The 15,083-nt window shown below is 42.1% G+C and overlaps 1 protein-coding gene across 1 annotated transcript in view; it reads right to left on the reverse strand.

Moving 5' to 3' along the window:
* Nucleotides 1-15,083, reverse strand: part of LOC109371253 (cytochrome P450 2J2-like) — a gene marked incomplete at its 5' end in the record, with an annotated part of 32,146 nt that overhangs the window by 11,136 nt on the left and 5,927 nt on the right. Inside the window, 4 exons of the mRNA XM_019623663.1 lie at nt 996-1,172; nt 4,295-4,455; nt 9,208-9,357; nt 12,431-12,593. Coding sequence (XP_019479208.1) covers nt 996-1,172; nt 4,295-4,455; nt 9,208-9,357; nt 12,431-12,593 — 651 coding nt within the window. The remainder of the gene's footprint in view (nt 1-995; nt 1,173-4,294; nt 4,456-9,207; nt 9,358-12,430; nt 12,594-15,083) is intronic.

Raw genomic sequence — 15,083 nt, forward strand, 5'->3', positions numbered from 1 at the left:
TCCACAGTAGGAACAGATAGTGTGATGAGTCAAAAACGCGATGATGTGTATTCATCAGAAAGGTTAGTGTGTTCAAAGCTACACAGCCAATTTGGCTTTTTCTGCTGTTTCTTTCCTATAATGTTGGGAAGTGGATGATACGGGGTCCCACTTAGGCACCGAGGATTAACCCTGGCCTCCGACTCAGCTTTCTTTGTCTTCTGCGCCGGGGCCTGAAGGAAGGGGTAGGACACTGGCACAGGTTCAACTAATAATGAAACAGTGCTCTGAAGCTCAGTTCTTATTTTTCCTCTTTCATACAGCTCCTTCAGATATGGGTAGAGGGCAGAGAATAGAAGGTGAAAAGGCAGTCTTTGGGCATTTCCAAAGCCTCAAGGCCAACACCATGGAAACCCTGCCTTTATTTCTAATTACCTCATCCATCCTGAGTTAATGCTACTCTTCCACTCTTTGATATACTGCCTCTATATTTACTCCCAGTGGGAGGCTGAATAATGACCCACAAAGATGTCCATGTCTAATTTCTGGAACCTGTGAATGTTATCTCATATGGGAAAAGGGACTTTATAGATTAAGTTAAAGATCTAGATATGGTTAGATTATCCTGGAGAATCCCAGTGGGCCCAATATATACACAAGAGGCAAGGAGGTAGTAAAGAGCAGATGGAAGGATATTAGCCGAGAAGATGTTACATTGTTGGCTTTGATAATGCAGGAGGGGGCCGTGAGCCAAGCAATATAAGCTCTAGAAGCTGGAAAAGTCAAGGAAACAGATTCTCCTCTAGAGCTTTCCATGGAGCCAGCCCTGCCAACCCTTTGACTTTAGCTCAGTCCAACTGGCAGACTTCTTACCTCCAGAGCTGTAAGAGAATAAATTTGTGTTGTTGTGAGCCACTAAGTTAGTTTATTACAGCATCAATAGGAATGCAGTGTACCCCCCACCCCCATTTTGTTCTTTCAAAACAAAACACAGAAACCAACTTTGGTTCCGTCACCTTTTCTATTTCATTGAGGTATGCATCAATAAAGTCCCTTGTTTCATCAGGTTTCCAATCTTTCCTGTGGCTTTCAGTAACACGGGCAATTAACAACTTCAGTTTCTCCCATTTGCCAAAGACTGCTTCGTGGGGTCCAGGAATGAATTTCATTATCCATGGAAACATATTATAGAGCTAATTGAGAAAAACAAAACAATCATGAAGGCAACATGGCGTCCGTTTCCACTTCCTATGACAACCTAAATATTCTCTTTCTGGCTTTTGTTTGCTTGCACTTAGACCTTGACTCTTTTTTTGTCTCTCATCCCTCTTTCTGTCTTTGCAGCAAAGCATTTCAGCCCCCCATCCTAAATATATCCCATTTCAGATCCATTTTCACCACCTCAACAGCTTTGTCATCATAGTACAAACTGCCATTTCTTACCTGGAAGCTGTCACAGCCTCCAACAGTTTTTCTGATTCCATCCTTAGCCCCTATTCCCTGTCTATTTTCCACAGAACTGCCAAAGTGATCATTTAACAGTTTAATCAGATCATTTCACTTTCTGGTTCTTAATTCTTCAATAACATTCCATGACACGCTGATACACTTCTACATCATTCTCTGAGCATATAAGCTCTACATGAGCTGGCCCCTGCAAACACCTGTTGCACCCTTTGCTGTCACTCCCTGCCATCTTACTTTCTGCAGTCCAGCCCCATTGACCTCTGTGATGACAGGAAGGATAGTCCTGCTTAGGCCTTTGCATTTTTTTTTTTTTAAGATTTGATTGGGGAATTGGGGAAGGGGAACAGTGTTGGGGAATTGGGGAAGGAGACCAGCCAAGTTGTTGTTCTTCAGTCTTCGTTTTGGAGGGCGCCAGTTGCCATCTGGCTGCCCATTGGCAGTTCATGGCCTCTAAGCTCAAGGTGCTGTTTTACAATCTTAGTTGCGGGTGGGTGTAGCCACCATCCCATACGGGAGTTGAACTGGCAGCCTTGTTGTTAAGAGTGCATGCCCTATCCACTGAGCCATCTGGGGGGCAGCTCAGCTCAAGCTGCTGAGTTCAGTCCTAGTTGCAAGTGGGCATAGCCCACCATCGAACAGACAATCTTGTTGTTACACCAGCTGAGCCATCCTGCCACCTGTTGGCAGCTCAGTGACAGCTCAGCTTGGGTGCAATGTCACTGGTCCATGTGGGAATCGAACCGGTGGGCCTGTTGCTCAGAGCCCACGCTCTTAAGCCAACTCTTAACCAACTGAGCCACTTGGCCGGCCCCAGGCCTTTGCATTTTCTATTCCTTCCCCCTGGAATGTTCTTCCTCTGAAATCTGTATAATTCCAGCCCCTCATTTAATTAAAGTGCTGCTCAAATGTCTACCTGGAGTGGTCTTACATGATGATCCTATATGTGGCAGCACCCCTGTCACCCTCTGCCCATTCCTTTATTCTGTTTTATTTCCTTCAAGGCAATTATCACTTGTTTGTGTGTTTGTGTGTGTTAGGTTATATATGTGTGCAATATATACAGAAGGTGCCAAATAAATGCATACACATTTTAAGAAAGGAAAAACTGTATTGAAATTGTAATACTCAATATATACTGATAACAAAATATGAATACAAGTCATGTGTATACCATTCTTTGGCACCTCCGGTATATATGTTTGTTTGTTAAACATATATGTTTGTTTGTCTGCCTCCACTGAGGTATAATTTCCATGTGGGTTAGACATTTTTTTCTGAAATACAGTAGTTTGAGAATATATTTTCTCTAACAATATCTGGTAGAAAAGCATGACATAGTGGAAAACCTGAAATTACAGCATGGATTGACTTGGCCATTAGCTCTACTGCTTTCTAGCTGTAATATTTTGGTAGTGTTGATGATGATGATAATGGTGACGCTATAACTTGTTACTCCGTAGTTTACCTAGCTGGCAACGGGACCCCAGAGTTATTCTGGTGACCAAATGGCATGAGATCTATTAAGCACTTACAGAGCCAGCGGAGCACCCTCTGGATTTGCTTACACACTCGCATATCTGCCTGCATACACTGTGCTGCTTCATCTCACCCTGAAAGGATTGTTGTGAAAATTCACTGAGATAAAGTTTGTGTAGTTTTCTATCAACATGACTGGTGTATTTTGGGACTCCAAGAAATGCTTATTACTTTTAATCTACTGCCCCTTCTTGCCCTTCCAGGAATTTCTTTTCCCTGGGGAACGTCAGCTGGGCACCACTGAACTCTCATGACTCCCTGGGTTTTGTCTTAGTAGGAAGGACAAAAAAGGAGTCACTGAACTGGGGACTACTGTGACTAGAAATGAGAACAAGGAATTCATAAATAACTCTACAATAATAATGATAGCACATGTTTATTATGCCCTTTTCATGTGCCAGGAGACCGTCATGCTAACTTCTTCTTCCATTTTGATGTGATGGATCCAAAGCCTCCAGGCAAAGATGTTAGCCAGGAATAATAATAATAAATCCACTCTGGATGCCAGAGTGGTGACCTCAACACCTGAGGCCAGTTTTTCCCCAGAAGTTATTTTCCAAATCCAGAAAATCAGCTGAGAGACCAATTAGCTAAACAAAGTTTTTGACAGACTCACAGTTGTTGAAGGACAAAATTAGAGTACAGGGCCCACCAAGGAAGGGGTGAGATTTGAAGCCTAAATGTCTTTATCTCAACAAATTAGGGGATTGATAATATCCTGTTGGTGGACATGTAAATACTCTAACTGCTTTGGAAACCTTTGGGCATCTTTAATGTCCTGGTATATACCTATATGTAAGAGAAATGAGTGGATGTATCCACAGGAACAGTTGTATTAGAATGTTTGTGGCAACTTTATTCTAACTCCTGAGACCTGGAAACCATCCAGGTGTCCACCAGTCGAGAATAGAGTAACAAAGAATGACATAGTCATAAAATGGAATACAATCAAGATTTTTAAAATGAGCCACTAACACAGTAGAATCTGAGAGCAATGCACCAAGGGAGAAGCCAGGCACAGAGGTGTACCTCTGGGAAAGGCAGGAGATGGCTGGTTTAGGGAGAGACCTGGAGAGGAGAGACTCAAAGGCAATGACACTGTTGCACTTTTTAAATAAAACAACATAGGTTCATAAGTGCATGGCATACCATAACAATTTAACAATATTATCAAAGACACTTGAGTCACAGATTGATTTCCAATAAGTTTGTGTTGAAGTCAATTTTAAAAGGTATATATTTAAAAAAAACCATCTGTGTCCGACATTAGCCCCAAAGTCCTTAACCAAGATATAAAAAGAGAACCCCTTACGTGGCAGAAGATTGACATCTCCAGAGTTATGACCTCATCCAGCAACTTCAGCGTTTCTTGGAACTGATGATCCTGGTACTCAAAGCGTTCCCCAAAGGTGATGGAGCAAATAATATTGGAAACTGCACTGTTGATCTTGAAATGAGGGTTAAAAGGCTGTCCTGCAGGTGGAAGAAAAGATAGATCCTTCAGATTGGTTTGTTTCTGTTTTCTACTGAGATTCTATATGACATGCGACATACTGAGCAGTGAAACACATGTGAGGCTCTGGCCACAGCATCCTGCATGGGGTCTGACATGTAGCATGTACTCAGGCAATGCCCGGAAGTCAAACTGATGACCAGGGTTCAAAATCAGTAACGTGTTTTTAAAAAAGATTTTAAAAGAAATATAGCTAGGATACAGTATTATATTAGTTTCAGGTATACACAATAGTTATTTAACATTTATATACATAAAAAAGAAGTCATCACTGTAAGTCCAGCAACCTGACACCATGCCATGCCCTCAGAATATTATTGACTATATTCCCCATGCTGTACATTATGTCCCTATGACTTATTTGTTTATACCTGGAAATTTGAACCTCTTATTCTGCTTCACCTTTCCCCCCCTTTTTAATTTTTCAATTACAGTTGATAGTCAATATTATTTTATATTAATTTCAGGTGTACAGCACAGTGGTTAGATATTTGTATAATTTAAGAAGTGATCTCCCTGACTAGTCTAGTACTCACCTGGCACTATACATAGTTATTACCATTTTATTGACTATATTCTCTATGCTTTACTTTACATCCCCATGACTATTTTGTATCCACCAATGTATACTCCTTAATGCCTTCACCTTTTTCACCCTGCCCTCCAAACCCCTCCCATCTATCACTCCAATCAATCTAGTACCCATCTGACACCATACATAGTTATTACAATATTATTGACTGTTTTGTAACAACCAATCTGTACTTCTAAATCCTTTCCCCCTTTTCACCCATTCTCAACACCCCTCCCATTTGGCAACCATCAAAATATTCTCTGTATCTATGAGTTTCTTCCTGTGTTGTTTGTTTGTTTGTTTTCTTTAGATTCCACACTCTCGAATAAGTGAAACCACATTGCATCTGCCTTTTGCTGTCTGACTTATTTCACTCAGGACAATACCCTTCAGGCCATCCATGCCTCTACAGATGGTGAGACTTCACTCCCTCCCATGGCTGAACAATATTCCACTGTACACATCTACAACCTAACTTTTTTTTAATTCATCCATTGAAAGACATCTAGGTTGCCTCCACCTGTTGGCCATTGTAAACAATGTTGTAATGAACATATGAATGCACATGTCCCGTTGAAGTAGTGTTTTGGGTTTCTTTGGATAATTACCCAGAAATATGATTACTGGGACCTTCTTTGTCCCTTGTAATAGCCTTTGTTTTAAAGTCTATTTTGTCTGCTATAAGTATTGCTACACCAGCTTTTGTTTTTTCATTTCCATTTTCATGAAATGTTTTTCCCAATCCTTTACTTTCAGTCTGTGTGTGCCTTTTGATCTGAGTGAGTCTCTTGTAGGCAGCATATGTAAGGGTCTTATTTTCTTATCCATTCAGCTACCCTGTCTTTTGATTGAAGCATTTAATCCATTTACATTTAAAGTAATTGTTGACTGGGCTGGCCGAGTGGTGCTTTGGTTAAGAACTGGCTTGGGATGCCAGAGGGCCCCTGTTCAGATCCCACATATGAGGGCCAGTGACACTGCCCTCTGCAGCTAAGATGGTGAATGGCAGCCCAACCTGGGGCTGGGCTGCGGTGGGTCACCAGTGACGGCATAGGCTGCAGTCCCCTGCTGCAGTGGGTTGCCATAAGCTACCATGTGTAGCCAACAGCCAGCGTGAGCGGCCAGCAGCCGCCGTGAGCGGCCGTCCAGAAGCCGGCAACTGATCTGCCTCACCCCAGAAGAACACAATGATGGTGCCAACTTGGGCAAGTGAAGCAACATCCTCCACAACTAGACTGAAGAACAAAACAACAGCAACATGTCTGTTCCCCTTCCCCTGATTCCCCAGAGCTGTTCCTCTCCCCCAGTTCCCCAATAAAAATCTTTTAAAAAAAAATAAATAAAAAAGTAAAGTAATTGTTGATAGATATGTAGTTATAGCCATTTTATTATTTACTTTTATTTATTTTTTAATTTTTTTTTCCCCTTGTAATATTGATTTGGTGGTGATGAACTCCTTTAGCTTTTTCATATCTGGGAAGCTCTTTATCTGTCCTTCAATTCTAAATGATAGCTTTGCTGATAGGTCTTTGCTTTTCATCACTTTGAATATTTCCTGCCAGTCCCCCCTGGCCTGCAAAGTTTTTGTTGAGAAATTAGCTGACAGCCTTGTGGGAGCTCCCATGCAGGTAACTAACTACTTTTCTCTTGCAGCTTCTCAGGTTCTCTCTTTGTCTTTAACCTTTGGCAGTTTAATTATGATGTGTCTTGGTTAGGCCTCTGGCTTCATCTTCTTTGCAACCCTCTGAACTTCCTGAGCTTGTATATCTACTTCCTTTCCAGGATAGGGAAGTTTCCAATAATTATTTCTTCAATAGGTTTTCAATTCTTACTCTCTCCTCTCCTTCTGGTACCCCATATAATGTTGTCCCAGAGGCCCCTTAAGCTCTACTCATTTTTTTGGATTTTTTTTTTTCTGTTGTGATCGGGTGTTTTCTGCTATCTTACCTTCTAAATCACAGATTTGATGCTCTGCTTCATCTAATCTACTGTTGATTTCCTCTAATATATTCTTCATTTCAGTTATTGTATTCTTTATTTATGACTGGTTGTTTTTTTATAAATATTTTCTATCTCCATTTTTATGTTTCCTATGTCTTTGTTGAAGTTCTCCCTGAGATCACTGAGCATGCTTCTAACCAGTGTTTGGAAATCTGCATCTGGTAGAATGCTTGTGTCCATTTTGTTTCATTCTTTTTCTGGAGCTTTGTTCTGTTCTTTTATTTGGGAAATGTTTCTTTGTCTCCCCATTTTGGCTGCCTCCCTGTGTTTCTTTCTAAGTAGGGTTGCTATGCCTCCTGGTCTTAGTAGAGTGGCCTTATGTAGTAGGTGTCCTGTGGGAACCAGGGGTGCATCTCTCTCTTCGCCAGAGCTAGGTACTACAAGTTTGCCCCTTATGTTGGTTATGTGTGCTCTCCTGTTTATAGAAACTTGATTGCTATTTGCTTGCCAATAAGGGGGATTGACTCTCAGTTTGATTGGATGTAAGGGCTGGCTGGTGGGTTGTTGTGCAGGGGCAGACTCTAAAGAGCAGGGTTCACTTTAGCAGGACTCTGCTCCTGCCCAGTCTGCCTTCTGAGTGTGTCATCCTTGGAGGTGGCTCAGTGATGCTCTGGCCCAGTCTGAATCTGGTCACTGGGCCTGCCAGCCCCACGGCCTTCCATAAGGGACCCACTATAGGCCAAGTTCAGCTGCAGTCTGTGCCTTGCCCATGGCCAACTGGCATGAACCCCGAAGCAATCCTCAGATGGCTGTCACCTGTGCTGTGCTTGGAGGTGCCCTGAGAGTCCAATATGCAAACCGAGGCTGGTTGCCACTGGTACCAGGCTTAGGGCTGCTCAGCCAGAGGTAAAAGACATGAGAAAACCAGATGCTGCTTGTTTGGGTTTTGTGAGCCTTTGAGAGATTTTAGATAAATCTGCAGCATGAGCCAATGCAGGCTACTTATATGGGAAAGCCACTGGAAGTGGCTAGAGTGTGCCTCAATGTTTAGTTGGATGTGGTCTCAGGCAGTCACTAGGGTGGGATAGAGGAAAGGTGATACCCAGTTTGTTTGTTTTCTTAATTGGGGAATTGGGAGAGGAGAACAACCAGTTTGATGGAGACTCAGATATGGTGTCTGCCTGCATCTGCATGTGTCTGAATGCAGGAAGGGGGAGGGCTCAACAAAGAAACAATGGCTTTTCCCAACTCCAGCATCAGGGAGAAAGCTGCCCCTCCAGCTCTCATCCTGCAGCTAGACAATTCAGTTCCTCTCCATATGTCCCTGGTGCCTTTTGCCATTTGATCTGCTGCCCAAGTGCTGGACCTCAGAGCAAGGAAGTCCATAAGTGAGTAAGTAAGGCTTTGTTTGCTCCCTTTAAAAGGAGCACCTGGGGAGGGCTGGCCGAGTGGCTCAGTTGGTTTAGAGCTCGCTCAAGAGCGCGAGCTCTGAGCAACAGTGCTGCTGTTCAACTCGCTGCCCAAGCTGAGCTGCCGCTGAGCTGCCAACAGGTGGCACGATGGCTCAGCTAAAAAAAAAAAAATAAATAAAAATAAAAGGAGCACCTGGGATTCCACCCTCCTCCATCTCACTCAGCCACAATCTCTGAGGGTTTTCACAGTCGAAAGTTATGGGGACTTCTTCCCCAGCACTGAACCATGGCCTGGGAGGTGAGGGGACCCCTTGCTCCTCAGGGGGAACCTCCATAGCAGAGATATCCCTCCCAATTTTTAATGGTCTCACCCAGGTATGAGTCGAGCCTGTTTTGTGTCTCTGCCCCTCCTACCAGTTTTAATGTGGCTTCTTCTGTATGCCTGTAGTTGTAGGGCTTCGGTTCAGCTAGACTTCAGGTAATTCTCAGTAATGATTGTTCTGTGGTTTAGTTATAACTGATGTGGTTCTGAGAGGAGGTAAGCACAGTGTTTTCCTACTTCACCATCTTGAATGAAAATCAAATCAGTTATGTCTTCAATCCTCATCTTCTTCTACTTAATTTTAGACTTCCATGAGGGCAGGGTCATGATTAGTTGTTCACAGTTAGATTCTCAGTACCTAACACAGAGCTGGGCATAGGACAGGCCCTTACGTACTTCATAAACACCTGATCAGTGAATGAATGGGCCACAGCCTTCTGCACCTGTCCTAGGAAACACTCACCATTCTCCTCTTCTATTGTCTGGTTGAGGTGGTGGGCCTCCTCCTGTATGCGTTCCTCTAAGGTCCTCTTTCCTAAACCAAAGTTCCTTAGTGTTGTCAGGGTGAACCTTCTTTGTTCCTTCCATATCTGGCCATTGGACATGATCAATCCTGGGAAAAAGAAAGCCAACATTATTATTTTTTAAAGCCAACAAATGGTATGGGGATGTGTATCAGGTGGGGGGAAGGATAAGGGTGTTAGGCATTTGAAAACTATTCAGAGAAATCACCCCAAAGCAATAGATATCATTGTGCATGCATTGACTCTGCAATGCCAGGTACTTTAGTATTTTTTATGCATAGTGTTATTTAGTACTCTAAGGAAATCTATGAGGTAGATACAATTATCACCCCTTTTCCTGTTTTGCTGATGGGAAAACTGAGGCTCAAGGGATAAAGTAAATTTTGGCAAGGTCACAGAGTTAGTAAGAAGCTAAACAGCCATGCAAGTTCAGATTGTCCTGACTCCAAAGTCAATGTTTTGTTTTCCAGTCACATAGGTATATTTATATATCTATGTTATGCTACATACTAACAATGCACTCATAGGTAAGACAAAATTCATACTTGTAAAGCAGTAAGCCTTTTATGAGTTTGTTTGTTTGTTTTTAAAGGTTTTTATTGGGGAATCGGGGAAGGGGAACAGACAAGTTGTCCTTTTGTTCCTCAGTCTAGTTGTGGAGGACATTGCTTCACTGGCCCATGTTGGTATTATCATTGTGCTTTTCCCGGCTGAGGCAGATTGGTTGCCGGCCTCTGGACGGCCGCTCATGGCGGCTCTTGGCAGCTCACACCAGCTGCCAGCCGCTCATGCTGGCTGCCGGTCACACGCGGTAGCTTATGGCAGCCCACTGCAGCAGGGGCTGCAGCCTACACCGTTGCCGGTGATTCACAGCAGCCCAGCTCCATTAGAGCTGTTGTTCACCATTTTAGCTGTAGAGGGCAGTGTTACTGGCCCTCATGTGGGATCCGAACCTCGGCCCTGCTGCTCAGAACTGGCGTCCCAAGCCAGCTCTTAACCAACGTGCCACTCAGCTGGCTCCCTTTTATGAATTTTATAGGAGTGGTCCAGTCTAAACTGGACCTTAATAGATGAATAGATGGCTGAAGAAAGCAAGGAGGAATGAACATTTCAAGTAGCCAAAAGGGGTTGGGGGGCGGCATCTTGGTGTGTTCAGCAGACCATCATTTGTTTTATAACACATAAGGGCACACTCCTTTTCAGTTCTTCACTTCCAGAGAACTCTTCAACTCCTTTTAATATTCGGATTTAGCCTTTACCATCTCCATGAAATGACCCTCTTTGCTGTCAAATCCAGGGATACTTTGCAACCTCAACTTATTTGGTCTTTCAGCAGCTTGAGATACTTCTTTCTTGAAATACTCACTTCCAGTGATGCTCAGGACACCACACTCTCCAAGTTTTCTACCTAATTCTCTGACAGTAGAGAACTTCCACTATCTTTTGCTATTTCATCTTCTTCTATTAAATTCTGAAATGATGGAGTTCTTAAAGATAAGGCCTTCTCTTCTCACCCTATACTCCTTTTCTGGGAAATCTCAAGTCCTAAAGTTTTACATTTGATATTGATCATTATCAATTGATAGTGATCATATTTCTGTCTCTGAGCTCCCAACACATATATACAACTGTCTGCTTGAGTTTGCCAACTGAAAGGCATTTCAAACTCAGCATATCCATGATTGAATTTATGCTTTTCTACATAAAACTAGCCCCCTCAAGCCAAACCAACCACCCTGTACTCTTCCAAACGTTCCTTTTCCCCATCATCTACCCATATGTGTGTCCATCTCAACACTTCGTTCTCCGTCCCCTCTCACTCCATCTAAGTCATCATGTCTTACTGGATTTCCCTCCTGAATATCTTCACTCTGTGTATCTTCACTGCCACTGTCCTTGTTTAACCTACTGTAGTGTCATTTCTTGCCACCTCCCTCATCCAAGCTGCAGCCTTCCCAAACCTAAAATGCTACAGAGGTCTCATATTTCCATTATTCCTTTATCTGCATTGCAGCCCAAATGTTTTTAAAGCGTGCAGGGTAAATATGATGATTCTGTTCCTTGCTGAAAACCATTCAAGTGTGTCACTGTTACTAGGATAAAAACAAACATCTTTAACAAATACTTACTTGCACAAACTATTCCTGGTCAACCTCAGCAGCTTTGTCTCCATTTAACTATCTTCATTTAATCTTTGTGCTTGCCACATTGGCCATTTTTTTAATTCCTCAACTTCACTGTCTTTTACACCTCAGGGACTTTTTATATTTTATTCCCTCTGCCTGATTGTTTCTTCACCTTATTAAATTTGTTGTTATTTACTTATGTAAGTCTTCCCTAAATCTCAGGAGTAGGTTGGGTACACCTAGTAAGTGTGTCCTACACTCATCATCATAAGACAAAGCTTAAATTACTATAATTAATGGACAGTGTCTTTTTCTCTGAATAGAATTGGACTTACATAAGGACATGGATTTTATCAGCTCCACTTGCTGTTATATCACTGATGTCTAGCACTGTGCTTCTCACGGCAGATAATAACTAGAGGGAAAGGATGTAGATTTGATAGATAAAATATTTCAAAGAGGAATTGGGAAGCACCTGAAAAAAATAGTGCTTTAGTCAAGAAATAGAAGAGTTTTTCATTTAGAATTTTAAATGTTTAAGTTTATTTAATGATAATTTAAAGTACTCATGCCAAACTGGTCTAACATGGACAGGAAGGCTCCAGATATTCTGTGGAGCACATCTTAATGAAAAAGCATAAGGAACTGTAGGCAGGAAGAAGGAACTAATAACAGCAGAAGGAAGCAGATCCACACCCGTTTTCCTAGGGGAAGAGATTCGGATGGAAACTCAGATAGAGCGAATGTATTGCCTATTTCTCTGCTATCATTGAATGATGGGTTACTTGTCAATCATAGCATCTAAAGTGAGTTCATGCAGGAGATGCAGCTTTTCCCAAATCCCTGAGATTAAATCTCACCTGCCAAATCATGTGAGAGGGTACCTTAAATAGGGACATGTGAGCATCCAACTTCTTTTAATGGCAGACATTTTATAATGTCTCTGGGGAGTGTTGGAGAATTATATTCACAGAGTCACCTTAATAGACCTTAAAAATATTAAACATACACATCTTACATTGGTCAAGAAACTTACCATTGTTCTTAAAGACACGCTCTCGGATAGGCGGTACGGGGCGGTTCACAAGCTTTTGGTCCTGGTGGACAAGGGCTTCTTTGATTAAGGGCAATCCAGTTATAATAACTGTAGAGAAGGTACCAACTTCCATGCTAAAAACATTCCCGTATTTCTTCACATACTGAAAAATAGTTAAATAGTCACAGATGAATATGCACATGTCTGTGTGTCCAGGAGAGAAGGGAGTGTGTGTAGCTGAGGGGCTTGTGTTGAGGTCTGTCTGTGTGTGCATGCGTGTGTGCTCTGCTTGGCCTGAGGGGAATGTCTCTCCCTGTTTCCTTTTCTCCTCCTGTCAACCAGACTTGGATTTTGTTCACTACAGGACATGGACATACCTTATGAAACATTCGTTTATATAGTCAACCTACACGAATTGAGCAACCATCTACCATTGTCCTGAGAACAGTTATGAAGCTATAACTATTATGAAATAAACAGGTCTCTAAACTCAAGCATCTTAGAGTCTAGTGAAGGGAGGGGTTTGAGCACTTGTGACTCACCAAAGAAGGCTGACATCTGTTTAGTGTAAGTCTGGTGTAGCAAGCATGGACTTAATAACTCATATCGGTTTATCCGAAAGAGAATGCCCCCCTCCTCACTGTGCTAGATGGAAAACACAATACAGGCCTGAGGTCAGGTATAGAGAAACACAGTCTAGCTGCAGAGCTGTGTGTGAATCTTAGCTCTACGCCTCACTAGTTGTGGGCTCTTGAGAAAGTTGTTTCCCTTATTTGAGCCTCAGCTCTCCAGCTATAAAAGGGGAAAAAAATGATTCCTCCCTCAAAGGGTTCTGTGAGGAAGAATGACAGCAGCAATATGAAAGGCGCTTTGTTTTCTGGTACCTGGCGCCCAGCCACTGGAGTCTCTGAGGAATGAACGGGCTCTGTGTGCAAAGGGATGTGGATGCGTGATCATGGCGACAGGGAGGACCAGAGCACACGATGTGTGGGGGGGAAGGCAACATGGTCACAGACAGACACATTCCTGGGTTCCATGTCAAACCCCTTTCACGTTTTATCATATTCCGTCTCACAATGACATTAAAGCAGTAATGATTTTCTGTATCTTTCAGAAAAGGAAAATGAGTCGTAGCCAAAGTAGAGAAGCCAAGGTGACAAAGCTATTGAGTGGTGGAGGGTATTTGTCAGGCATTATGTAAGATGCGAGGACAAGAACATGAACCCGAGTTGGTGTCAGGACCTTAGAGTTTAGTGGGAGTGAGAAAGTGAAAGTGAGATTTCTTCTTGCTGAATGCCAGGATGAGCATTTTAGGCTTTATAAAAGGATTTCTTGATTACTTTAAGATATTCAGTTAGGATATTTTTAGAACAGCTGAAAATTCAGGTTCAGCCAAATGTGTACTGATTATGAGTACTACTTGGAATCAGTCTGTATTTGGAAGGGATTCTGTACCTCATTAGTATTTATGAAATGAACTTCCTCAGAGTTCCATCTCTACCTGCTCTCTGCCTCTGTATATTTCTAGACCAATAATGCTGGATAAAACCTTTATGGTATTATCAGCTATTTAAACATGGATAGGTCAGATGATTTGAAACCCTGGTATTGACTATAGTTATATATTACAATATAATTCTTAAGTGTACTGTACCAGCCACGGTGACAATTGCTTTATGTAGAAATAAATATATGACCATCAGAAATCAAAGAAGTCTTTGTAAGGTAGGGCATACTTTTCAGTGTAAAACATTGTCACTAAAAAAAAAAAAAGGCAGTAAGGGAATGAAAGTAATTAAAAATAAAATGGTTCAGTGGGCTAAAACAGGCTTACAATAAAAAATGAAAATAGAAAAATAAAGAGAAAAGGATGACCATAAGATCTCTGAAGCCAAACATAAATAAGAGGACACAGGAAAATTAAGATGAATGATAAAAATCCCAGTAGAATTAAGTGAATAATAAAGTGGAGCAAAATAAATATTTAGAATAAAGAACAATTAAAGTTGGAGGGTTAGTGAGAAAAGAAATTGAGCCATAATCATCAAGAGATATAAAGTTGAGAGAGATCCTGCTTAATTGAAGTCATTAACTCAAGAACTAACAGAAGAAAGAGTCAAAGAAAGGCAAAGGGAAAAAGGAAAAGGAAGCAAGTAAGTGTACTGATTTTTACTCCTACCAGCCGTAGGTAAGAGGGTCTATTCCTCTGAACTCTCACCAGCACTGAGCAGTGTGTGTGTGTGTGTGTGTGTGTGTGTATGTTGCTGTGTGTGTGTGTGTGTGTATTCATTGTGTGCACACGCACCTGTCATTCCAATAGGCAAGAAAAAAGCACGTTGCTTCTATATTTTTCTAAGATTAACACCTCCCCACCAAAATGTATATTGTATTTTTTAAAAATTTCCTGTTTATGTTTTCTAAGCGTTTTTTTGGTTTTTTTTCTTTGAAAGATTTTTATTGGGGAATTGGGGGAAGGGGAACAGACAAGTTGCTGTCGTTTTGTTCTTCAGTCAGTTGTGGAGGATGTTGCTTCACTGGCCCAAGTTGGCACCATCATTGCACTCTTCCTGGGCGAAGCAGATCAGTCGCCGGCTTCTGGACGGCCGCTCACTGCGGCTGCTGGCCGCTCACGCTGGCTGCTGGCTACACACGG

The sequence above is a fragment of the Hipposideros armiger genome, unplaced genomic scaffold (genome assembly GCF_001890085.2).
Source record: "Hipposideros armiger isolate ML-2016 unplaced genomic scaffold, ASM189008v1 scaffold_557, whole genome shotgun sequence".
Lineage (NCBI taxonomy): Eukaryota > Metazoa > Chordata > Mammalia > Chiroptera > Hipposideridae > Hipposideros > Hipposideros armiger.